Raw genomic sequence first — 24,156 nt, 5'->3', positions numbered from 1 at the left:
TCCGAAGATGGTACCTGTCGATCTATAAAGGTGAAAAAAGTGGGCCTTCCAGGACAACAAGTAGAATTGATGCGGAGAGGGATAGTGGGGATTGATGGTGTTGGATGCTGGTTGCCCTCACCATTGCCTTAGTCTGCATTTCTTAGCCGGCTTATACTAGGCACTATAATATAAGGATACATAGTTAGCTGCATATATGGCCTTGTTATGTCCGTTTAGGTAGTCATTCATAGTTATTCTTATACTACCCATCGCTCTAAAACCGAGCTCCTGGGGTTTAATAAACCAAGCAATGTTACGTTGGTTCCGTTATTCAGGCTTATTACAAACCACCCTTAGTGAAAAGCCTAGTTAGTTAGTATGTAGATAGTTAGGTTCAGGTCGGCCATTAGGGCTATTTGTCGATGTCAAGTCGCCGACGAAACTCTCTCCCTCGGTCTACTCATTTAATAGATAAATAAGCCTAACAAAAATAAATAGACATCTTCTAAGAAACGTGGACAATACTAAAATATCGACCAAGAACACCCAGCAAAGAAGCATAGGTCAGAATCGAAACAGGGGAATAGACGCCCTGCAACTTTCCAGATTCATATCATTTGTCCTATAAAATAAAGACACCAAAACCAACCAATAAATCCAACATATACACCTTAACCCTAGAAGTCAGAAGTAATGCAGCACATATAGCACCCCTTCTTCGGCTTATAGATGGCCATGGCCTAATAAAAGCATTAGCAAGTCCCATATATCCAGAGATATCATACAACGAAGAAATATCTCCATATCGTACCCAGGAAACAAAAACAAAGGAAAAAGAAAACTCACATAAGGTTTCGCACACTTCGCATCACTCTCATTCGCAAAGCACTTCCCCATACAGAAGCTATTCCCCTCATCCTTACCATGATTCTGGTCCGGGAAGAGGGGAGGAGGCGCAACCTGTGAACCAGGTCTCATCGGGTCGATGGGAGCCATGCCACCCGATGCACCGGCCGGGATATCGTGGTCGTCTGGGCCAAAGCCCTGGGACCGGCCCTGGGGTGACGGGCTTGGGTGGTTGTACGCGTACCCAGGGGCCGGGGCCTTGGCATGGGATGGAGCGGCAGGTACCTGGGAAGCTCGCACGATGAATGTGCTGTGGATCGTAGGAGTTGCCGATGAAGCTGGGGCTCGGATTGGGGTGTGAGGGCTCGGGACGGCGTTTTGATGGTCGTCGTAGCCGACCTCGTAGTTGCCGTAGTTGCCATTTCCGTTGTGGTTCTGGGCCTGGTTCTGGGCCTGGTTTTGGTTTGGACCTTCGTTGATGTTTTTGAGGTATTCCAGTTCCGCGGGGCCTGGGCCGAATTGGTGGTGGGCGTATTGCGCCGAAGCGAGAGAGACGCTGAGGAGAAGGGCGGAAAAGTGCATGCTTAAATTGTTCTTTTGGTTTTTCTTGCTGATGCTTTTGTCTTTATTTTTCTTCTCTGTGTTTATGTATACAGCGACTGGTCGTTGTTGGTTGTCGTTGGTTGTTGGTTGTTGGTTGTCGGTTGGCGAGATTGTCGGAGGTCAAGGTACGATGAACGTATGGGATCAGGGCTGGTTATTATGTAGTAGAGTATTTCACGCGTATATTAGGAATGGAGGGGTGTGTTGGTTTCGCGCGTTGGTGACATTTTTGGATGCCTGTGGAATGTGGGTATTCGTATACAACGGCATACAACATAGACAACGTAACTCTTTCATGACATGGTATAAATTAGTTAAGGTGAGGTTCTCGACTTGAACAATAAACCCGTCCTTTCTAGCTGGTAGTCGAGTGCTAACTAGTCTTTCATCTGATTCCGACCTGGCGAGGTATGAGCTTGGCTCATGATGTCTGTATAGCAACATTCGCGAAGTAAATAGGACAACTGGGGTTCCGATCTGCCTTGATTAGTCACGCGGGTGAAGGTTGATACAATATACCTATAAGTGTTGAAATATAGACTCACTGCCTCGATGTATCGAAGTGATATAAGACCACACAGTTTAGAATTTAGAAGGTTATTGCTGTCCATGGAACAGCAAACCTTCGGGATGTTAATCCAACCAATCACAAGCCCTGGAGACAGCTGTCACGTTCACGTAAGGGCATTTACGTAAGGTTTCCCAGTTGCTTGCAGGGTCAGGACAGGCTTTGGCGAGTCAGGCTGGAAAGGTAACTCATGGCTATTACAAGCCACTGAATCCGTAGTTAGCTTATGTAGTTTTTCAGTTGGATCACGTAACTAGTGCATTGTGAACAATAGGTCTGCTAGTCGGCCCTGGGAAATGCACATCCCTATGATCCACCCGTGGATCATCTGGGTAACAAATCGTCTACAGAAGAAAGTACCGAAAGTACCGTACATGCACAGCGACAGTTAGACCAACTCTGCTCGGCAGTTTGCCACTTGAGTCAACGAGTGGCTGGACTAAGAACATTCGAGCCACCAACACATGGATCCCCATCAAGGATTGACCACCGTAAAGGTACGGTTCTTGGGAACGTCCCACTTCATATAGCAGTAACAGGTCGCCACGTCAGGAGCAATATCAGGAACAATACCAAGAGCCTTTTCCATATTCTGTTAGCTGGTTTTGCCACTGCATCCTGGTAGATAGTGAGGACTGGACCTTTAAGAAGATCCGTCCCGGCCCGATCACGTATCTTCTCTCAAGGCTTCGCATCCACGAGAACTGCCAACGAATGCTAACATCTTCACATATTAGCGGAGTACAGTCCGGATTTAAAATTTCCAGACTCCGGGGTACTCTGTAGAACGCAAGTCTGACGCTCATTGCGTATTTCGATGTTGGGGCAGTGGGGGCCCCCAATAACCTCGCCAGGAACTATTTTCCCTTATTATTGGCGGATCCAATTGGACGGGTTGGGGGATAGGGCTTTCCCTTGTCTTTCTTCCTTCCCCTTTGGACAGGAAACTGCAGGCTATGACCTTCCTTATGATAGCCGAGTGTGTCCTGCTAGGGAGAAATGACAACTGAAAAGGCTTGAGGTGATGAGGTTGCCCCAGGGAGTCTGGCATCACTTGATGCCAGGGGTCCTTCCAAACTTAAGCCGAAGGGGTCGAGCGTAGTCGATCTCGGCTTCAAGGTGGGTAGACCTCTCGCCTGCTTCTCATTAAATCTCATGTTCACCCTGCCATGACCCATCGCCATCACCGACAAAGAAGCCTCACGTTGACAGGAAACAACCTCAGGAAGAAACTGCTCCAGCCATGCCTTCTGCCGACAAATGGGGCCGCTTCCTTGGGCCAAGGTTACCGACCGTGATGTGTAATGACTGACTCGGACAGATCGATGTCCCCCACAAGCTACAGCGGATGATGACAGCGTTGCTTGTAAACACGATGAGACGTTTTCGCCGTATAAAAGCCAACGTCGATGCCCGTCACGACCCCCGCCGACAGCCCGACAACGCGAAAGCAATCATCGACATGGCCTGGATGAAACGGCCTCGAAGCACCGATCGATGCTCCCCGTGTTGTGCCTGCCTCAGATGATCATGGTGTTCTACGACCATGAAACCTTGTTTCGAGTTGACAGCCGACCGACGTATTATTGCCTTTAGAGACTTGTCCATGGTTTGCAAGATCAACAGACATCATGCCCCCTGGCCTGAACCGACTTAAAACCGACGTACACTGCATCACTGATGCCAAAGAGACGACCCACGACAACGTCCACAGGAATAGTTTGGCCCATGGGCCCATACTGTAATACCTGTCACTTACCTTCGTGGATAGAGTCCTATCGGAATTTTGACCGAAGTCTCTTTCATGACCACACCACTCCATCGACAGAGGCGACCTGGTTTATATGGCAATGTTGCAGGGGACGGAACCTACTAGGTGGATCGCTCGCTCATTCATCCCAACTGACTTGGCGTGGTGCACTGGTGCGGTACAGCAATGAACCCCATCATCAGCCCACATGCGAAGGACCCCGTCAGCGGTGAAATGCGGACGGTCATCACTGTACACGTTTGCGGACCAGCCGGACACCGGTGTGAGAACCCGGGCGAAGCAATGTGTGCCCCTCTACCTCCAGCCCGCCTAGTACGCCAGGTCCACACGAATCGCGAGAAGTAGTCTCAACCGAGCCCAGAGCGTCCGATTCATCCATATGTCCTTTGATCCCCCGTCTAGCGTGTTCGACGAAGCGAAGGCAAGGCCGGGAAACGCCGCCTAGGCATCTTTCGTTCCCTTCGCCGTCCGCGTTCTCGTTCCACAACAGCTTTGTCAAGAAACCCATATGGCCCGGAAATACCACAAATACCCTGGAGGTGATGACGGAAACAATTGAAATAGTCCATCGGAATTAAGACACGGTATTCTGCCGCACCGATGGTTCGTTCCGTATGGTCAATGACCGAAAAGTGCTGGTATAAAGGATAGATGCCACACTACTCGCATAGAAGCACATGGGAGCCAGTGGTTGGGTTGGGTTGGTCTATCATACCCGAACCAACGCTAGACACTGCATCAAATGCTGATTCCGTGGCACACCCCCGAGTTGTGATATTCGGCCCAGTACCGAGACACTGCCAGACTGGGTAATACGATGGAGCGATGGTGAATCATCCCTCACGTCCAGCTTTGTCCATGACCGCCATAACCAGACAGATGCTACACCACACTGGCACAGAAGCACATAGGAGCCAGTGATTGGGTTTGAGTCAATCAAACCAACGCGGGACACTGTATCAAATGCCGGTTCCATGTCACACTCCCGAGTTACGATGTTTGGCTTAGTACCCAGACACTGCAAGACTGGGTAATATGATGGAGTGTTGGTGAATCAGTCCTCCCTTCCAACCGCGTCCATTACTCCATAGCTGGACAGCCAGATCATTATAGCCCTTGTATCCCCTGTTCTGCTTTAAACGTCCAGAAATCGATGCCTGGGCAGTTTCACAAGATATTCAAGGCGTGATGCTCAAGTGTTGAAGGGTTCGTGGGTCGCGGACCGGGAATGAAATCTTCGGGATCAGGAAGTCGATTCTGGTGAGAAGAGCCGACGGTGCTCAACTCAATAGGCGCGGTCGAAGATACGGCAATGTATACAGTGGGGAGTGTTGAGGGTGTGGAAAATTCGATTGTCAAAAGACAAGGAGGGGGAACAGGTTGAATTCAGTCCGGACGTTGGAGGAACGGGTAGGGCGCTAACAAACTGTAAACGAAAAGAGCGAGTCAGCACGCAGTTTCAAAGCTGCCCAGGTGAATCCCGGACAACGTTGGAAGACAGAGGGAACAGTCAAATACCTCTCCATTGTGACATTATTTTCCTTCGCGTGAGAGAAAACAGAACCCGGTCCCAGGGAGAAGATGTCCAAGAGAACCATTCGGGTTGCCGACGACAACGTATCCGCAGATTGTCCACCAAGTATTCACAGCTTCATCTTCGAGGTATAATGAGAGTTCCAGCGTCTGGACAAGTCATCGAGATTGATGGTCGAATTCGATGTTCAACTGAAGACACTTGTGGTCAGTTTACTTGCAGTCAGTTCGACCACCCGAGAGCCCTAGCCATCCCAATTGGCTCCAGGCTCTTTGAAACAGTGGAACATAAGTGTGCAAAGCATTGCCACTACATCAACTCTCCAACAATCTACTGTGGGCAGAAGTCCAAAAGTCGCCACGACTGTAAGAAGGACTGCTTTGCCTCTTTGGTATCTCCAACCTATCCGAAGGCAGATCTCGGCCATACAAATGCGAATACCAACACAGGGACTTCAAATTCGCCTCATTTTCCAGCAAACCACAGGCCAGGACCAAAGCTGGAAACTGAAAAGCCAGGCGAAAATAATAATAATGGAAAAGCAAGAGCTTAGGTTGGTCCAAATACGAACGTTCTCTCTATGGAGGGAAACACGACGATTGGCTGGCAATTTTATCCGGGACCGATTCAAAGGTCTTAAAAACAATGAAACAACAATCCAATTCTTTTTGGTTTTTCTTTTGACTTTCTGATATTCTGATATTCTGAAATCCTCAAGCCTGAAGTGAAGGTTATCCCAAATGCCTCGAAAGCTCGAGAGCTCTACGGAAGTATAGGAACTGATGTCCAATTCGGCTTGGACGATACGGACTGGCGGCAAACTGCCCAATCCCCTCAAATACCTCGTTTCTGATCTCCCGCCTTTCTCTCTTTGACTCTCAAGTCTCGTCGAATCCCATCTCCCAACCTCTACGAATTCTATGTATAAGGCTATCTTCTTCCCAGTCGGGTCACACTTGTCTATAAACCGGTATGGCCGACCGCTCTATGTCCCAACCCCTAGTTACCTTGTCAATATTCATACTTCGCCCTCTTAAACGTTTTGCCCCATTCTTCCATTATAAATCTATCCATTTCCTCCTCCGGAATGCCAGTAGTCTGGTTACTAACCCCTACGAAGTCGTGGTATTCTATAGGTAGACACAGGCAGATACCAGGGAATCCCCATCTGACCAGCTTCGAGCACGATAGCCCAGACCAACCCGAAGCCTCTCCCCACATAGGAACAGAACCCCTGACAGCACACCTGATCCAGTCCAAAGATGCCAGACCTCTCCGCAGCTTGCTCCATAACCGACCATGGAGGCCCAGCAGACCGCAACGGGGTCCGCCAGACCAACTCGGTACGCAACGAGAATGCAACAAGGTGAGTAGTCACCTTTCCCGATCCACCCCAAATTGCAAAAGACCTTACCTCCACACTCTCTTACCTCTTTCTCACTGTCTCACTCGCACATCTTTCTCATCCCCGTGAACCAAACCCTTTCCGGCAACGCTTAAATGATCGAAAGCTGAGATCTCGTGACCTCCCCACCAGCCTGAACATCGGACACACCAGCGACTCACCTGAGCGCCGCCAGCAGATCCGCGAGCGGGAACTCGACCTGAATTACTATCGGGAGTTCCTGGATGATTTGTTCGCCGTCATGCGCGATGCTCATAGCGATTCCGTCGCTCGGCTCGTCTCGCTCATTCGCGCCGGGGCGTCGAACGGGGAGATCCATGCCGCCCTTCAACGCGCCCAGAATGGGAGCTGAACTCGCACTTTTTTGGTATTCGACCTTTGCATCGAGAAACTGCGCTATGGTTTGTAGCTTCGGCTTTCGTTTGCCTTCTTGTTTCTTGCAGTGTGAAACCAAGCCCTGCAGATAACCTTGCAAGATTGGAATCGAGGGCTGTTGCCATAATTGTGCACGCTCCATGCATATTGATGTCTTCTAGGAGAAACAATCATGATAATGCCCTTCATCTTCTTTCTTTTTTGGCCTAGGTCTTGGAAAAGAATATAAGACAAAATAAATGCTGCGAGGCGAGTGGTAGTCGATATAGCTCGTGACGCTCCATTTTACGTTTTTCTCTTTGTTTCACATAACAATGTTCTTTCCTGGGGTAGTTTGTGATACGAGATTTGCATGTCTGATGTGTTGTGTTTTGTCGCAAGTATTGTTGGGATATGCATGAATTAGGGTTGTTGAAAAGGAAAAGGAAAAGACGTGTGTCTGACTCAAAAACTAAGTAAGAACAGGGAAAATGAGTTCCAATGACAGGTGCTGCTGGGCTAACAGTTGTGGTCTCATTGGGAACATCTACCTGCCTTCAGATGCCCTGAGTGTCGAAAATACCTATACCAAACCCGGTATGAGAAGTAATATGGCTGACACTTAGTGACAGCTGCCTGCCACTAACCCAAAGTGTGCGGAGCCCGATGCAAACCCATCGACCGGTACACGGGAAAGATCATGTATTATCCCCAGCCATGGGTCAAATGAAAGGAAGAACATTGAGACGGGAGGGAAATGATGCGAGCATCAAGATCGACTTAACCAACATGATGGGGACATGCCCTGATTGGACTGTACCGAATGTGAGCTGCGTCTGTCTCCATTGGGGGCGAGAGTTATGGTTGCTAAAACGTGGGAGGAAAACGGGAGAATAAGTACGTCGATGCGCGCGTCTATACGATGTACCCGTTCCAGACAGACACAGTTCCATTCTCTGTTCCCGGAGACTTGTCAGAATATCCGCTGCTAGAACACACAGGGCTGGGCGTTTCTTGAAGGGGCCGAGTGGAATGGGAATCCCTGTGGGCTCACGGATTCTATCTCCGAGCGGTTCGAGCAATGGAAGCACACGGTTAGTGGATCACCCTTGCGCTTCTCTTTCCCTGTCCATAGAGATGTTCTCCTCTTCTCTCTCACGATGCTAGAGATACCTCAAGCTCTTGCTGGTATGTTTTAAAAAGAGACTGTACTAACCCATGTCCGAGATCGATGAGATCCATCCTCACACTGTCCGTCTCTGCTCCTGTAGACGGAGAGAGACGGAGAACACTCTTCCTCTCTTCTCCGCCTCCAAGAGACAAGAACCCAAGTTTTCTTTCGGAAGAAAGTCCGTACTAACCCATCTCCCATTGTTGGCCATGGGAGATGATGAGATGTTGAGAGGAGGTGAAGCAGGGACAGGGTTTCCCGACCCGGGACGATTACAGGACACCTGAGCGCACAGATTCGACCCCCCCGTGACCATGACCAGACTTCGTCCAACTCGATCTCGATTCCGATCTTTTTCTACACACGAATGACAAACTCAATCTCTATCCTCGGTCACAGCCATGTCGTAGCTCACCCGTTCCCTGCTCATCGCGACCCGGATCCGCAGCAGGTCAGCATCAGCAGCATCACCAGACCAAACGATCCGATGCCGTCGACTGCTTTGGTTGCTGTAGCTGGAAGCCAAAGCCAAAAACAACGCCAATGCCAACGATAAAAACAACGCTAACAAGAACTACAATGTCAACGACAATCCACCAGAACGACAACACTAACCAGAACGACAACACTACCAGAACCACAAAATGAGAGCGAAAACTAAAACGCCGACGACAATGCTCACGCCAACAACAACAACACCAGCGAGGACGAGAACGCGAACCGAACGACAACGAGACGAGAACGTTAACGAGAAAGCTGACGAGAACTACGATGAGAACACCAACGAGGATACCAATGCCAACGCCAACGCCAACGCCAACGCCAACGCCAACGCCAACGCCAACGCCAACGCCAACGCCAACGCCAACGCCAACGCCAACGCCAACGCCAACGCCAACGCCAACGCCAAAAGCCAACTAACTCCAAACCCAAACAACCTCAAATCCAAAACCGAACCCACCTTCCCTTCGCCGGTCAGGGGGCAATGGAGACGCAGACGCACGACAGATCGTGTCACGCTCCGCGTGAGTAGCCGTGATTGGAACCTACCTAAAATCCCATACAGACGGGACTCGGTTTGAGGCTGTGCTCATGCATGCTTCCGTTTTTGGTTGGTTTCGTAATCCCAGGTGCCAGGGTCTCGGGCTAGGTTTCAACGGCAGCGGCAGCGGCAGCGGCAACGGTTGTGGGATTTGAGATTTGACGTCTGGGATTCGGAATCTCGGGTTTGGGAACTGCATTCTGGGGGATCCTATATGTGGAAGACTGCTTATGGGTGGGACTGTGCATATTGTTCGGAGGAGAGCCTTGGTGTTGTTTGGGGCTGTAGTGTGTGTAGTGTGTGTAGTGTGTGTAGTGTGTGTAGTGTGTGTAGTGTGTGTAGTGTGTGTAGTGTGTGTAGCGCGTGTAGTGTGTGCGTAGTCTCAGCTGGCATCAGTTGGCAACAGTTTAAAGGATCTTGCAGGTACGGTAGGCCTAAGTCGATGTCCGTGTTATCGAAATGACAAGCCATATCTACATGGGCTCGGTACCCGTGTACGTGACATAGAAACAGAATGGTTTTAATTGATCTTTGAAGGAAATCTCATTCGTCCATTGTAGCAACCATGCCACATTCCCGTACCTATCGTGATCATGCATGTAACTTTTTAACATATCTAAGGAGTGCAACGGCCAGTGAACCGGGGGTACAATGAGCAGTCACGGACGGTATAACGAGCGCACAGCCAGGCCAAGAAACGCTCGAGACCGAGGCCGTAGCCACCATGAGGGGAAGTACCATACCTATTGTTCAAACATTAGTATAAATAAGAACATTAATTAGGAACAATGCGAGATATCGACACTTACTTGCGCTGGTCAGTGTACCAGTAGTAGGGCGAGGGGTCCATGCCCTCGTGCTTGTAGGCGGCCATCAGCTCATCCCAGTCGTCCATTCTCATACTGCCTCCGACGATCTCGCCAACACCGGGCATGAGCACGTCGACACTCTCAGTGACACGGCGGTCCTCGGGAGCCTTCTTCATGTAGAAGGCCTTGATGTTGGCGGGGAAGTGGGTCAGGAAGATGGGCTGGTTGATGATATCGGTCATGCGACGCTCAGCAGCCTCAGCAATATCGTCACCGAACTTGTGGGGCTGGCCCTCCTCGTTGGGGATCTCGTGTTCGATCAGCCACTGGATAGCATCGTCGTACTTCATGCGACGGAAGGGACGGGACGGGGGCTTGAAATCCGGATTGAGCTGCTTGATATATCCAGCGATCTCGGGCTCAGCCAGAGTGTAGTCAATCACGCGGCAGATCACATCCTCGAGGTGGTCAAGCAGGTCAGTGAAGGTGATGAAGTCCAACTCGGCTTCGATGTGCGTGTACTCCGACAAGTGGCGGCGGGTCAACGACTTCTCGGCACGGAAAGACGGGCACACACAGTACACATCACCCAGGGAGGGGAGACATGTCTCCAGGTACAGCTGGGAGGACTGGGTCAGGTAGGCATTCTCGCCGTAGTAGTCGAATCCGAACAGAGTGCTGCCACCCTCGACCTGGGTCTGCACCATGGCGGGAGGAGTCACCTCCAGCATGCGGGTCTCCTCGAATGCCTTGCGGAAAGCCCGCAGAGTAGCGGAGCGCACCTTCATGACGGAGGAGGAGGTCTCACCGCGCAGCACCAAGTGGCGGTTGTCGTAGAGAGTCTGCGGGTCGGCGTCCGGCGCCACACGCGTGGTAATAGCCTCCTTGTCGCCAGCGGCCTTGCCGATGATCTCGAAGAAGTCGGCGTGCAGCTCGCGGTCGTTGGGCGCATGCTGCTTGGGGGGCACGGCGCGCATCTCACCGTGGATGGACATGGAGGTTTCGAGGGTGAGGGTCATGATGTCGTAGGTCTTGACCATGTCACCGGTCAGGACGCACTGCAGGTACCCATAGCCGTCGGTGAGAGTGATGAAGACGACATCCTTCTGGGCGCGGGCACGGTGAACTCGGCCCAGAACGCGGACTCGGGTGCCAGCCTCATCGGACTCGGGGGTGCGCAGCTTGATGATGGCCGGGTCGGTGACGTCCAGACGAACGCGCACGGGCTTGGGCAGCGACGTGTCCTCCTTAATGACGACCTTCTTGGCCTCCTCCAGGACCTTCTGACGCTTGTCGGCCTCGGCCTTCTCGCGGATGGCCAATTCCTGTTCCTTGGCGGCCTTCTTCTTGCGCTGCTCCCAAAGGTTGTTGGCCTTCTTCATTGCCGACTTGGTGGCGGGCTTCCACTCCAATTTGGCAGCGGGGTCGACATCCTCCCCGGCGGCGTCGGTCTGGGACTTGCGAGTGAGGTACTGGATGCCTTCAGTGGTGGGGGGTGTTCCACGTAGGCGTGGATGAGAGTTTTGTAGGGGGCGGTCTCGGTACCGTTGGCGGGGGACTCGTCTCTACCGACGTCTTCGTCGATGTAGATGGTGGTAGACGCCATGACGTTCAGTCTAGTCCTTGCAGCTCGAGTTGCGGCGGGAGAGTTCTGTGGGAGAAATAATTAATATTGGGTCTGATCTGTGAGTCATACACGGTAAGGCTGAGAAGAATCCAGGCAGGACAGATTAGAATGCAAGGGTAGACTCACCTGATACAGAGAATGGAACTCTTATCTCTTCCCAATTGCAAGTTGTCCAAGGGAAGAATCGCACATTATGGTAGAGGGGTAAATTTCCGATAGATGCGGGATTCCCCATTGATGCCTGAGGCAGTCATCAAATTGTATATCTCTCGGATATCTTTCGGAGTATATATATTTGGGGGTTATGATCCAAGGCTGATTGATATGCTCACAGATATTAGATGATACATGTGGAGCAATCAATTATTTGAATCCATTTGTCTACATAGTTCTATCTCTCACCACTAAGATGGACAGTATATCTGTGCTTAGAGTATATCAAGGGATATACCTGACTACCATTCTGAAGCAGATGAACATTTTAAACTCATCCACGAGGTGAGTCAGAACCTTACCTACATATGCCAGGTGTAGGCTTTTGCTTACTAGTCCTTTACCTAGGTACCTACCTAGGTAGCTGACATGTTCGGGATATTGCAGTTTCATTGTCATGGATGTATCAAGGAGGTCACGGGACTAGATGATTTCCCCGGAGAGCGGAGATTAAAAGAAGAGGATTTAGAAGACCTTAGGTAGTACTGTATGTTGTAGTACTGTAGTACTGTAGTGCTACAGTACTCCAAATTATATTAATCTCATGAACCTGTCAGGGGCATGATCCAATCCTGTAGGAGCCACGGGAACTCGAAGTATGGGGAAACCGAGGATTATATTGTATTCTTTGTTCTTTATAGTAGGTATGTAGGTATGTAGGTATATAGGTATTCTTTATATCCTTTATGTTCTTCATTGGTTATTTTATCTTTATCATCTAATATATCCAATCGAGGACTGCATATAACTTCCTATAAATCAATAATCTCCTATATAAAACTGAAGTTAGTCCGGCCCCTATTATCTTCTCCCCCTTTTAATGTTTTTTTTTTTTTTTTTTTCCCTTTTTCCCTCCATACCTTACCTGGATTCACTTCCTTACCTTTCATTCCTTTTCTTCACGCTCTTTTTTACACCCTTTTGTTTCTGTTTCTGTTTCTGTTTCTCGTTTTATCGCTTCTTAATTTTAAGGATTATTTTTCTAATTTTTTCTAATTTTTTCTATAAAAAAAAACTGGTGTCAACTGTAAACTCTTCCCCAATCTCCCCCAGTCTTACCCCCTTTTTTTTCCCCTTCAGGTCTTTTTTTCCCTTTTTTCCCTTTTGGATTTCCAACCCTCTTTTAAGCTAATGACTTTTGTAGTCTTTTGACTTGAATTCCTCTCTTCCTCTCTCAGGAGACTTGATATACTTGTTCTGCATGGGGGATTGACATATATATATAAGTGGCATTCTCTAAAAGAGACCCAAAAGAGGACAGGTTTGTCTCCATCCCCCATTCCCCAATTTCACCCTGATTGAAACATTCCAATTGACTGTTGAACTTTCATTTAGACACGTCTACATTTGAAAGAGCTTCTTCTTTTTCTTGATAATATTCTTTTTCTTCTCCACCCGAAATCCTCCCTATTTTTCCCTGCGAGATTGGCTGTGGAGACATCTCCTGAATGGTGATCTGATAATCCTCCCTTTATTTTTTTTTTGTACCCTTTCTTCCCCTCAGAGCCTCTCAGTCTGGTAGTCAGGGCCTCTCATCCCCGACTAAGACTAGGTTCTTGTCTTAGGACAAGTGTTGGATTTATTCTCGCCATGCAAGCCTCGGATGTATCGAGCATCCCGAATAATTCGCGTCTAATCCCTCCCGGGTCTAAATACGCGCTGAACGGTGATACTGGCTTTTCCCACGGAGCTTACAACAACAACCACCCCAACCCTATCCAAGGATTCTCGGATCGGAATACTCGTCGCGCCAATATCCCCGCTATAAACACTGCCGCCGGCCAACACTCCGATATGGCATCCGGCTTCGATATGAACTACACCCCCCTTCTCCCCTCCCAGCTGCTAGTAGGCAGTCCCTTCCAACCAGGAACTCCCTCGGCTTTCGCTTCACCCCAGTTTGCCAATTTCGGTGGCTTCTCACAGGCCAATGGCAACGGACACGCCCAAAACAACCAGAACCATATCCAGAGCCCAACGCAAGGAATGCAGAACCATGGTTTGTATGGAATGATGTCACCTGATGGCATGGGTGGTTCCCAAATGATGGGCCCTCAATCGCCGATCAATGGTCTTGGGGGTATGGGCAATGCGGCTCTGGGAAGCCCCCAATCTTCCGTGGCCCCGGGCATGCTGTCAGGGACCAGCCGTACCGTGTATCTTGGAAACATCCCGGCTGAAACATCTACCGAGGAGATTTTAAACCATGTGCGTAGCGGCCAAATTGAGTCGGTGCGTCTGCTCCCTGATAAGAACTGCGCCTTCATCTCCTTTTTGGATAGCAGCTCTGCCACTCATTTCCATTCCGATGCCATCTTGAAGAAATTGGCCATCAAGGGGAATGATATCAAGATCGGCTGGGGTAAGCCCTCGCAGGTACCTACCTCAGTCGCCCTGGCTGTTCAACAGTCGGGCGCATCGCGTAACGTTTACCTTGGAAATCTGCCCGAGGAGACATCCGAGGATGACCTGCGGGAGGATCTGGGCAAATTTGGGCCCATTGATACTGTCAAGATTGTCAAGGAGAAGGCGATTGGATTCGTCCATTTCCTGTCGATCAGTAATGCTATGAAGGCGGTCACTCAGCTCCCCCAGGAGCAGCAATGGCAAGCACCAAAGCGGGTGTTCTACGGCAAAGACCGTTGTGCTTATGTGTCCAAGACTCAGCAGCAAAATGCTGCGCAGTTCCTTGGAATCGCACCTGGATATGCGCACGTGCTGAACACGGCGGACCGTGATCTGATTTCTAATGCGCTTGCGCAGCAGTCTGTTGCCGCGGCCGCCGTCGCAACCACAGCGGGCGGCGTTAACAATCTCGGCAACCGCACCATTTACCTTGGAAACATCCACCCCGAAACTACTATTGAGGAAATCTGCAATGTCGTCCGCGGAGGCTTGCTGCATCATGTTCGATATATCCCCGATAAGCACATTTGCTTCGTTACATTCATCGACCCCACCTCGGCCGCCTCCTTCTACGCCCTGAGCAATCTGCAGGGGCTGATGATCCACAACCGACGTCTGAAGATTGGGTGGGGCAAACACTCCGGCCCTCTGCCGCCCGCCATTGCGTTAGCAGTCAGCGGCGGTGCATCACGCAATGTCTATATTGGTAACTTGGACGAGGCCTGGACAGAAGAACGCCTTCGCCAGGACTTCTCGGAGTACGGTGAGATCGAGTTGGTGAACACACTGCGCGAGAAGAGCTGCGCTTTTGTCAACTTCACGAACATTGCCAATGCCATCAAGGCTATTGAGGGGATGCGCAATCGGGAGGACTATAGGCGATTCAAGATCAACTTTGGCAAGGACCGCTGCGGAAACCCACCACGTCAAGCCGGAAACACCCAGAACGGACAGCAGAACCGCAACGGAGCCGGCATGGAAGGCCAGTCACCACCATCCGTTCTCAACGGATTCCCGCAGAACCTTAGCCAGTCTGGCTCCCAGTCCAGCCCGACTCGCCCTGCCCTTTCCCCCGCATCAGGGTCCACCGGCTCCCAAAATGGACAGCACCGTCACCCGCTGCAGAATGTGTCCTCTTCCTCTGGGGCTCTGAATGTCGGCTCGAGCAATCCGCTGACAATGTACCTGAACCAGATATCTGCTCATCAGGCACAGGATCAGGAAAATCATCTCAGCGACCCTATGGCGCTCTCTAGCCTGCAGACACAGTCCCAGCCACAGCAGTCCCTGTACAACGGCGTTAGCAACGGTGACATGTCAAATGGACACATGGACCCGCCTATGCACCAGCATAAGTCCTCCAACAGCTACCTGAGTGTGGCAAACGGACCGGGACACGGTCACCATGCAAGCACCAGCAGCCTTAGCGTGCCCCGTGCTTCGCACTCCCGGGCTGTCAGCTTGCCTTCATTCTCCCAGGAGCCCTTCGGGCCTGTCTCTGGTCAACCCGGCCACTCTCGCGCAGGTGCGGCCCATCAGCCTCAGAGCAGCTTCTCCAGCTTCTCTGCCCTCGGTGGACTGAACCACTCAGGATTTGGCCTGGCTATTCAAAACGAAAACTCGCTGCCCGGCTGGGCTGAAGAGGAGATTGGAGCCAAATAATTCTCTGCACGTGCTCCGAAGGATGCCACCTTGGTCTCATTGTCCTTGGTGAACCTAATGCCACATTATTCTCTGGTCTTACATATAGTCCCTTCTTGATTGTCATGTCTTTCCTCCCCCCCATTTTGATCTGGTTCGTTTCTTGTATTGGTCATAATCTCTTCTTTTTTCCCTCACTTTGGACTCATTTGCCATTCACTTTCCACCCTTGTCTTTTCTTTACTTTTTGGCTTTTTTTGGATTTCCCCCTTTCTTCGTCCGGACATATTCCGTTCGCAATGGTTTTCTATCCCCCCTATTAATCCTTTTCATGCCATCTTCCCTTCTTTACTACCTTGTATTGCTAGCTGGCCTTGAGTCTCTTCTTTTTGTCTTTGATTTTTTCTATCATTTTATTTTGTTTTGGGGCTGTGAGTACGCCGCATGTTTCACTGGATGATGACCATGGAGAGGGACGAGTCGTGGCGGCGATTATTGCATTGCATAGCGACCACTTTGGACTTTGGTCCTATTGGCTTTTTAATTGCTAGCAGAAAAATGGCCATCTACCCACCGAACTTGAAACATTAGTTAGAAATGTAAATGATCATCTATAATAGAAATCTGCAGATTTTGGGAATCAGGAGAATGCATAAATGCACCAAGTGACATGTTATATGTCAAATTCGTTTTATAGGCTACTTTCACTGCGTGGTTCTATGTATAGTCCATGGCTAATAATTACAGAGATAACAATTCGAGTACTCTTAGTCTCAATTCATCTTTCATTTTGTTCTCATGCGCCTGTTGACATCTACAACATTCAGATCACGTGACAGTTGAAACCAAATCGGGAAAAGATCGGACACATCAAATTGGATGCTTCAAGCCGCCTCACCCATTCATCTCCTCCACAACCCCAAAACAAGCTGTCGCAAAATCTGCGCCAACTTTTCACCATGGCGCTTCCACCAGAGCAAATTAACATCAAGCGTCGGCGCGAGGAAGAACCCGTCGAGACTCTGTGTACGAGAACCGTCCCCTTGTCTTTTTGCCCCGCGATCTAGACCCCTTTAAAAAGATACATAATACCATGAAAATGGTTGCCTAGAGATAAAAACTCGATCGACACATTGACAGCAGACACTAATCTGGCCTTCAGTCATTCAATCCGCACTCCACCAAACCAAGCGGCGCTTCACCGACTTCGTCTTCCACAGAGTCACTCTGAAAGCCAGCGAGATCGGGAGTGCAGATGCATCACCAAGCCCACCAGCAACGCCAGCTGTGCAGCGGGTCGTACGCAGCCCACGCTCAGTAAGCAGTCTTCATGTAAACCGGCGCGCCCCAGCATCATCCATGGGCGTGCCCAGGGTGCGGGCTACCTCGCCGGGAGCAGAATTCCGCGAAGCGCAGCGCATTACAGCTGCACGCAAAGAGGCTGAAGAAAAGCACAGACGTGCTGTCTACGGTGGCCCTTCTCCTTTCACTGACCTGCAGCCCGGCCCTTCGGCTAGCTCTGATGTCTCCCACCAACCCGCAGTGCGCGACAGCAGCCCGGCATCAGTGGAGTCATCCTCCAGCCGCGCGCAGGCTCTGCGCCGCTTCCAGATCTCGCGCTCAAATCTCAATTCCCCAAGGAGTTCCCCTGGTGGAATCCAGAAGCGACGCGCCGGTGGTCCTGCGCCTGGTGTGGCTGTGCTGGTCGAGCAGATGCAGCGAAATGCGCACTCGCGGAAGGCATCCATGGTCTCGGATCTGGTAGCTGAGGCACAGGCTCTCTCATTGAAGCCTAAGGAACTTGTCCAGGACAGCACGCCCCCGTCACCTGTTAAACCACGCAAACGGCCTGTCGTTAACCAGGCCGAGAAACGGTGGCGCGAGGAGCGCAAGGGTGCTATCTCGGCTGCGAAGCAACATCTGTCTGATACATTGGAGAAATCCGCTCAGGTACAACAGAGGAGCTGGGATCAGGAATCTGAACGCCTGGTGCATGATCTCGAGCAGGTCGCGCTGGAACTCGAGCGAGAGGGTGACCAATACCACGGCATGGACATCGATGTCCAAGTCGCTGGGAAACCGGCTCCTCCTCCGCCTGCATCTTTACAGCATGCTTTCAGCGCAGCTCCTAAGCCGCCGTTGAAACACCAGCCTCGGCAGCCCAAGGGACCGAGAGTCGCGCCTACAGCACCGCAGTCTTCAGAGCAGATTGAACAGGCTGTGGAGGATGATGACGAAGACGACTATGTCTATGACGTCTACGTCCGGCGTCCGCTATCAGATGCTGAGATGCTGAAGAATCCCCTCGCCGAATTTGAGTCCGACAAGCAGCAAAAGAGTATTGCCAACCCTCAACCGGGAGTAGGTATCATTGTCATCACGGCCGAAGATGAGGAGTATTGGGAGGATTTTGTTGAAGATGATGAGGAGGAGTGGGATAGTGAGGATGCTGACTCTAATGGTATGTGATGTTTTGCCTTCGCTTGCCCTCTTCGTCCCCAAACCATAGACTTTCGCTGACCTTCTTTACCACAGCCGAAAACAACCCAGCCAACGATTACCCAGATGAGGAAGCGTCGTCCGATGATGACGACTTTGACTTTGATGATTCGGCGAGCGAGGATGGCGGGACTGGGTACATGTCTCGCTACCGCGGGCATGTAGACTCGGATGAAGACTACTGATTCTGATTTGGTTGTTTATGGCTAGCCGCTATGCGCCACTGCCCTTTCGCCGCCTTTCTCTTTGTTATTTTCTTCGCAGGGCTCCGTTGACCGGGCGTTTGCTTTGATTACCCTGGATACCTCACACTTCATATCTTCATGAAACCAACCTGAGCTTTGTCTTGTCACATTACTTGCCGAAGCTAACTGAAATGGGGAAATGGTGCATCAAATATGAATACAGGCAAACGAGCGCTGTATCGATTCTTGACAGTATAAAACCCCTAGATTAGGCATGTCGTATACCTTAGCCTATACCAGATGCCTTCTAAACCATCAACTTACCATACTACTGACTACATCCATGTATCTGGGATAAAGAATTATCCCTGAGACAGACAACCAAACTGAAAGAAACCCCCTCCCCCCACCATCCTGCAGCGAAACCGAAACCTGAAACAAAACCACCACAACCTATACTACTATACTATACCACCCTTCTATCCGAGAATCCCCAGACGTGTGGGGACGCATACATCCAGGATAGGCCATTTACAACCAGTAACAATCATCAAAAACAACAGCCAACGGCGTCACAAACCCTCATCCCCATTTACCAAGTCCATACCAACCCCCGTACCTCGTTTCACCTGTGCCCACCCTCCCAAGACCGAAAAAGCATATCCACAGGTAACACCATACTCTCGGACCAGTGTAGTCGGAAGAACTCCGTGCAAGGAAGGTGATCAGGCAATCGAAGTTTAAAAGCACAAAGGGGGGTGTGTGGGCTAACGTTCAATTCTCCGATCCAGCCCGGATGAACCAACCAGAGGGGACGGTTTATGTTGGGGGCGGCTTTCGCTTGTTTAATATCGAGATAGGAAGGAGTTAATTATCGTGCCACGTGGTTTGGCTTTTTGCGATGCAGTCATACTGAGATGTGACGAGATTTAGGGATGGTCCGGGGCTTAGGCGTAATGCGGGGTAGATATGCAGATGAAGTCATTTTGGGAGTTGTACGGGCGGGTAGGGGAGGCGATGCTGTTGGTGTTGGGCTTTGGATGAGATCAAGAGCATATTGATTGCTTTTCGTTGTGTTGGTGATGATGATGATATTGTTGGGTCAGGTGTTCAGATATACATGTTGGTGTTGTCGATCTTGTATCGAGGCGCTACTTGATAGCTGTCTATTGGATGGAGATATATATTTACTGTAGTTCATTCCGTCAGTGATTGGTTTATAGCGAGTTATGGTGATCTATATTGTATACATGTAATGTACATTTTACTACAGACCGGTGTTTGGTATAGTCCAGAAGCCGAGCTGTTATTCGCTGTACGAATTAGGCTGCCTGCATGTCCCGAAACGGTAAACTCTGCATGCCGCAGGAGATCTATCCTATAGCGGTCACTAGTGTAGCGCTATAAGCTAGTCGCCAACCCAACATGTACGGCGAACAGCCTCTATTTGACATGAAATAGACTTCAATAAATACATTACACGTTACAATTGCACGTGCGTTCCAACGGCGCTGAATGAATGCATGGTAGCCTTTCAACGACGCAAGGCTGGATATCACTCTACTCCATACATGTGGACTCAATCAAAATATTCAAGACGAGGCTACTCCGGTACTCCGTACGGAGTACCCCACTACTCCTGCAGAAATAGCCCCATGTCTACCGGGAAAAGCGGCCTAACACATGCAAAGTCCTCGAAGATCACAGAAGATAGGATTTGGCATGGAGGGCAGATCCCGTGCACGATGCCAGATATCTCGTAATCTTCACGCTTTTACCTTCCACATTTGCCTTTTTACCTTTTAGCTTTAGAAGAATGGAAGATCAACTGAAGAATACTTACACCTCCATGTTCTCCGTTCGGCTACCCCGAAGTGTTTCGGGTGGAAATGGGACTATATTATAGCTCAGTTTGGTTCCATGGTTGATTTTCCCTTGCAATCTAATACTCGATGCTGGTTGGTTGGATGTAACAAGCGAGTGTGTGTGTGAAGAGGTGAGGCTCTGCAAAAGGAAATTAAAAATATTAAAAAACCGACACGCTAGAGGTAATTTAGGTAATTTACTAATCCACTGAAACAATTACAGTAAAGCAAACTTACCAAACATAAAATACAAAGCACGGATGATTTTAACCCGATCCTTCAGCCCCTTGGCTGATTCATTGAGAGATGTACATCCTGTACTCCGTCTGCACGTCTCCAAACACGAAACAACCGTGCAACGTTCTGACTCGCAAAAGTATCCATGAGCAAGGCCGACGTCACCTCCGAAATGAGTCCGCTCTGAGCCTGTGCTCCTGCAATGGTCCAATGGGAGCATTAACTATCAAGGCTGTTGCCAAACAGAGTCAAGATATGCGACTTGTCGTCGGGTTCATGTGCTCGAGAGTCTCTTGAGTATCCGCTATTAGTTGGGCTCGAATATCTCGCAGCAGTCGGAGGAACGTCGGAAACAATTCGTCATTGACTAGGATACACTATCAATTTGGCGTCTTCGAAGTCGTTGAAGACCCAAACCCGCTGAATACCTGAAGATCAATGCCAAGTCTGCTATACGATAGTGCCCGATTATACTTTGCGGATGCTAATAATAATATCTGAAGATAAAACGACCTGCCAAAGTTGGTGATGGAGTCGAATGGAAATGTACTTTGGACTTTGATTATACTTCAAAGCACGGGATTATTGACTCTGATCCAGAATTCGGAGAAATTCAAAAGCCGTGAAGACCATCGAAAATTAACTACCTACTAAACTAGGTATAGTCCTTGCAGTGATGTCTACCAAACGAAACAACGCAAATACGACCTCAAGCTCAAGCTCAGACGAATACTACCAAAAACATAGTGCCCCCACCCCCTCCTTTCGATCCACTCGACGACAAATCCCGAAGCGACACATTCCGTCCAATGCCCAACCTCCTTAACAGGCTTGCGAATTCCCTATCAGCTGAAACATCAAAGTGCAGAAATAGCTCACGCCAGAAGGCCCGATCCCGGAGCTAACGACCCGGCTCTCTGGCTTCGGTGTGATGATGGCAGCATTAGTGCTCTTGCCTTGTCATCAATGCCCGGGGTCTGATTGGCGTGGCTGTATAGGAAGTAAAATGCACGTGCGGGCATTGACCTGATCGGTCTTTTCACCGATATTTTACAGAGGACGCCGAGCATTTGACTGTTTACTACTTTAGGTATCGTGATCTAAAAAGGTGTACAAACGTCCAGACATCAACGCGCGTGCATTTGACTCATGATCGCCGCGGTCGCTCATGATCATAATTCAATAGAAGTGATGCTAATGCCGTTAGGAGTATTGTTCGTTCTGACGAATAGGAGACGATTCTAACTGTTGGTTCTTGGACTTTTTGTTTTTTTTTTTTTTTTTTTTTTTTTTTTCCCTCTTGCGTCGAAGGATTCTCTATGTCACATCTCCCCATACGCTGCATCCATACCCTGGTCACCCCCTTGTTCCCTAACCATATCACATTCAATTCAACCATTCGCGATTTGCAGTGAAAATCCCTAAATCATAGGCTGCAGTACATCGCAGATATGGCAACATCCCATTGTTGCACTGCATATCGTTCGATCGGCTGCGGTGTAACAAAGTGCTAAATTAGGCCGCCAGGGCTGATCGGAATCCACAGTGGAAATTTAATATTCTGCAGGATCCGGCATGGCCATGCTGACGGCCCCTTGTAGTGGTTGTATGAGAGTAATCTTCCAGAGAAAAAGAGACGATAGGCTCGAAGTATCCCATTCGGGTCTGACAATGACATTGTTCTCCACATATACCTGGGCGAAGTTGCATATACGCCCTATCAAGACGGGACGAGTGTGTTTAACCGGTAGTGAGCCTATTTAATTTAAGGTCTTGACACTGGCCTCCGCTGAATATGTATATGTATGCTCATCTGACCGTACTGCACAGACCAGAGTTGAGCTGGACAGATGGTGTTCTCTCGAGCTGAAGAGTCTGCGGAACAGAACGGAAGAACAAAATAAATCAGAACCAGCTTCTACATACGTTCTACAATATATTACTGCCGTGTAACCGTCTACCATTAGGTCTCCGGGTAAATTATCCCACCTTGGAAACATGGGGGGCTGGAGATAAACAACCCCCTATACTCTGTACTCCGTACATCATCAGATTCCAGAACAAGCAGGATCAAGCTAACAACATAAACCGAGAAGGAATAGGCCATCCAAAACGAGAAATAAGCACAGCCTCCGTCAGTTCGTCACGAAACCCACGTGTCACTAGTGCTTATAATGTACTCCGTCCATCTCCACAAGGATCAGGCGACTTCTTGGCTTGGGGGCGGACAATGGTGGCTATGGCAACAGCATCTGGATGATAGCCATAGTTACAGGGTACAGTATACGTCTTACTCCATTTTGATAGCAGTAATTCTAGGGAGGGAAGTCATCAGACAAACGAATAGCCTCGACACAGAAGCAGAAGCTATACCCACTTAGCCTGGCCGTGAAGAAGATCGGCAAGGCAGAAAAAAACATCCAATAGTGGACCGGAGATTATAGTATTTTCCTCGAGGATGGGACGGAACCATTTGATAGACATTATTTCTTTTGGTCATGGAATTCAATAGAGGGGTTCTGTGGATATCCCGCAGCGGATTGGTGCGTTTCGAGCATTTTGTATAGTAATATTAATATCATGACTGATGTTATCCACGCTGAACAATGTATAATAGCTATAAGGAGTGTGAGTACGGAGTACTGTCAAGCTGGTTGATATTGCCGTGATATCATCCAATATGGGGATCCATAGCTCTGCCATCATTATCCGAATGTGTACTAGCGCAAGTCGCGATTCGATCAGCAGTAATTAACGTAATGGAAATATAAAATACAGCGATGTCTAAGACAGCTTTGTATACCTAGGTAATAATGAGCTAGCGTTTGTATTTTTGAAATGTCAGCCGGGGAACTTCATTCGCTGCTTCGCTTATCATTTCTTTGTGATTTGCGCGTCGATCCATTCCAGAAGTGTGGCGGAATCCGGAGTCTAGTCGTTTTTGCAAGTTCTTTGAACTCAACTTTCATGGTAATTTTTAACTTTTCAGAAACGGAAATTGGAAAAGTCCACGTTTTCTCTTTGTTGCACTTTTTTACTTTTCTTTGACAAATACTACCGTCTTCATGACCTGCCGAACAGTTAGATCTCCTTCAGACAAAGGTGACAGACTCCGTACCTCGCCCTAGACTGCATCTGGGAAAAGAAGCTGGAGACACTAGTAGATACTGTATATTGAGCTTGCTTGGCATGTCTTCCCCATTTTGACATTCGTACCTGGTCCAATAGTACTATGTACAATATAGTAACTACTCCGTACAGGGGGTAAAAATGCTAGTATGATGCTAGCATGATGTTAGCATGACGGTATATGATATCTGTGCCGAGATAGGTATTATGTCAGACTCACAATCAAACTTGGCAAAAAAACAGGAAGATAATCGTGTCCAATTTCATTG

General features: G+C 49.3%; 8 protein-coding genes across 8 annotated transcripts; 5 read left to right on the top strand and 3 right to left on the bottom strand.

The window, feature by feature from the left end:
* Positions 1–659: 659 nt before the first annotated feature.
* On the bottom strand, positions 660–1,410 carry N7489_011080 (uncharacterized protein; the record flags this gene model as incomplete). The annotated part of the gene is made up of 2 exons (XM_056716829.1): positions 660–722; positions 829–1,410. The coding sequence occupies 2 exons, from the start codon at positions 1,408–1,410 to the stop codon at positions 660–662; spliced, it is 645 nt and encodes a 214-aa protein (XP_056564451.1).
* A 2,208-nt stretch (positions 1,411–3,618) lies between these two features.
* N7489_011079 (uncharacterized protein) lies at positions 3,619–3,821 on the bottom strand (the record flags this gene model as incomplete). The annotated part of the gene is made up of 2 exons (XM_056716828.1): positions 3,619–3,738; positions 3,759–3,821. The coding sequence occupies 2 exons, from the start codon at positions 3,819–3,821 to the stop codon at positions 3,619–3,621; spliced, it is 183 nt and encodes a 60-aa protein (XP_056564450.1).
* Positions 3,822–3,935: 114 nt separating this feature from the next.
* On the top strand, positions 3,936–4,115 carry N7489_011078 (uncharacterized protein; the record flags this gene model as incomplete). The annotated part of the gene is made up of 1 exon (XM_056716827.1): positions 3,936–4,115. The coding sequence occupies one exon, from the start codon at positions 3,936–3,938 to the stop codon at positions 4,113–4,115; it is 180 nt and encodes a 59-aa protein (XP_056564449.1).
* Positions 4,116–6,566: 2,451 nt separating this feature from the next.
* On the top strand, positions 6,567–7,061 carry N7489_011077 (uncharacterized protein; the record flags this gene model as incomplete). The annotated part of the gene is made up of 2 exons (XM_056716826.1): positions 6,567–6,670; positions 6,842–7,061. The coding sequence occupies 2 exons, from the start codon at positions 6,567–6,569 to the stop codon at positions 7,059–7,061; spliced, it is 324 nt and encodes a 107-aa protein (XP_056564448.1).
* Positions 7,062–8,908: 1,847 nt separating this feature from the next.
* On the top strand, positions 8,909–9,316 carry N7489_011076 (uncharacterized protein; the record flags this gene model as incomplete). Its single annotated transcript, XM_056716825.1, has 1 exon — positions 8,909–9,316. One exon carries the CDS (start codon positions 8,909–8,911, stop codon positions 9,314–9,316), a length of 408 nt encoding a protein of 135 aa, XP_056564447.1.
* A 576-nt stretch (positions 9,317–9,892) lies between these two features.
* N7489_011075 (asparagine--tRNA ligase DED81) lies at positions 9,893–11,691 on the bottom strand (the record flags this gene model as incomplete). Its single annotated transcript, XM_056716824.1, has 3 exons — positions 9,893–10,019; positions 10,086–11,565; positions 11,631–11,691. 3 exons carry the CDS (start codon positions 11,689–11,691, stop codon positions 9,893–9,895), a joined length of 1,668 nt encoding a protein of 555 aa, XP_056564446.1.
* Positions 11,692–13,515: 1,824 nt separating this feature from the next.
* Positions 13,516–15,993, top strand: N7489_011074 (putative differentiation regulator (Nrd1); the record flags this gene model as incomplete). Its single annotated transcript, XM_056716823.1, has 1 exon — positions 13,516–15,993. One exon carries the CDS (start codon positions 13,516–13,518, stop codon positions 15,991–15,993), a length of 2,478 nt encoding a protein of 825 aa, XP_056564445.1.
* A 938-nt stretch (positions 15,994–16,931) lies between these two features.
* Positions 16,932–18,656, top strand: N7489_011073 (Iwr1 domain-containing protein; the record flags this gene model as incomplete). Its single annotated transcript, XM_056716822.1, has 3 exons — positions 16,932–16,998; positions 17,135–18,433; positions 18,508–18,656. 3 exons carry the CDS (start codon positions 16,932–16,934, stop codon positions 18,654–18,656), a joined length of 1,515 nt encoding a protein of 504 aa, XP_056564444.1.
* Positions 18,657–24,156: the final 5,500 nt, after the last annotated feature.

The sequence above is a fragment of the Penicillium chrysogenum genome (assembly GCF_028827035.1).
Source record: "Penicillium chrysogenum strain IBT 35668 chromosome Unknown utg000005l_segment0_segment0, whole genome shotgun sequence".
In the NCBI taxonomy this organism is placed as follows: Eukaryota; Fungi; Ascomycota; class Eurotiomycetes; order Eurotiales; family Aspergillaceae; genus Penicillium; species Penicillium chrysogenum.
Note: the sequence above shows the minus strand (reverse complement) of the source record. Positions and strands in the feature narration are given on the sequence as shown.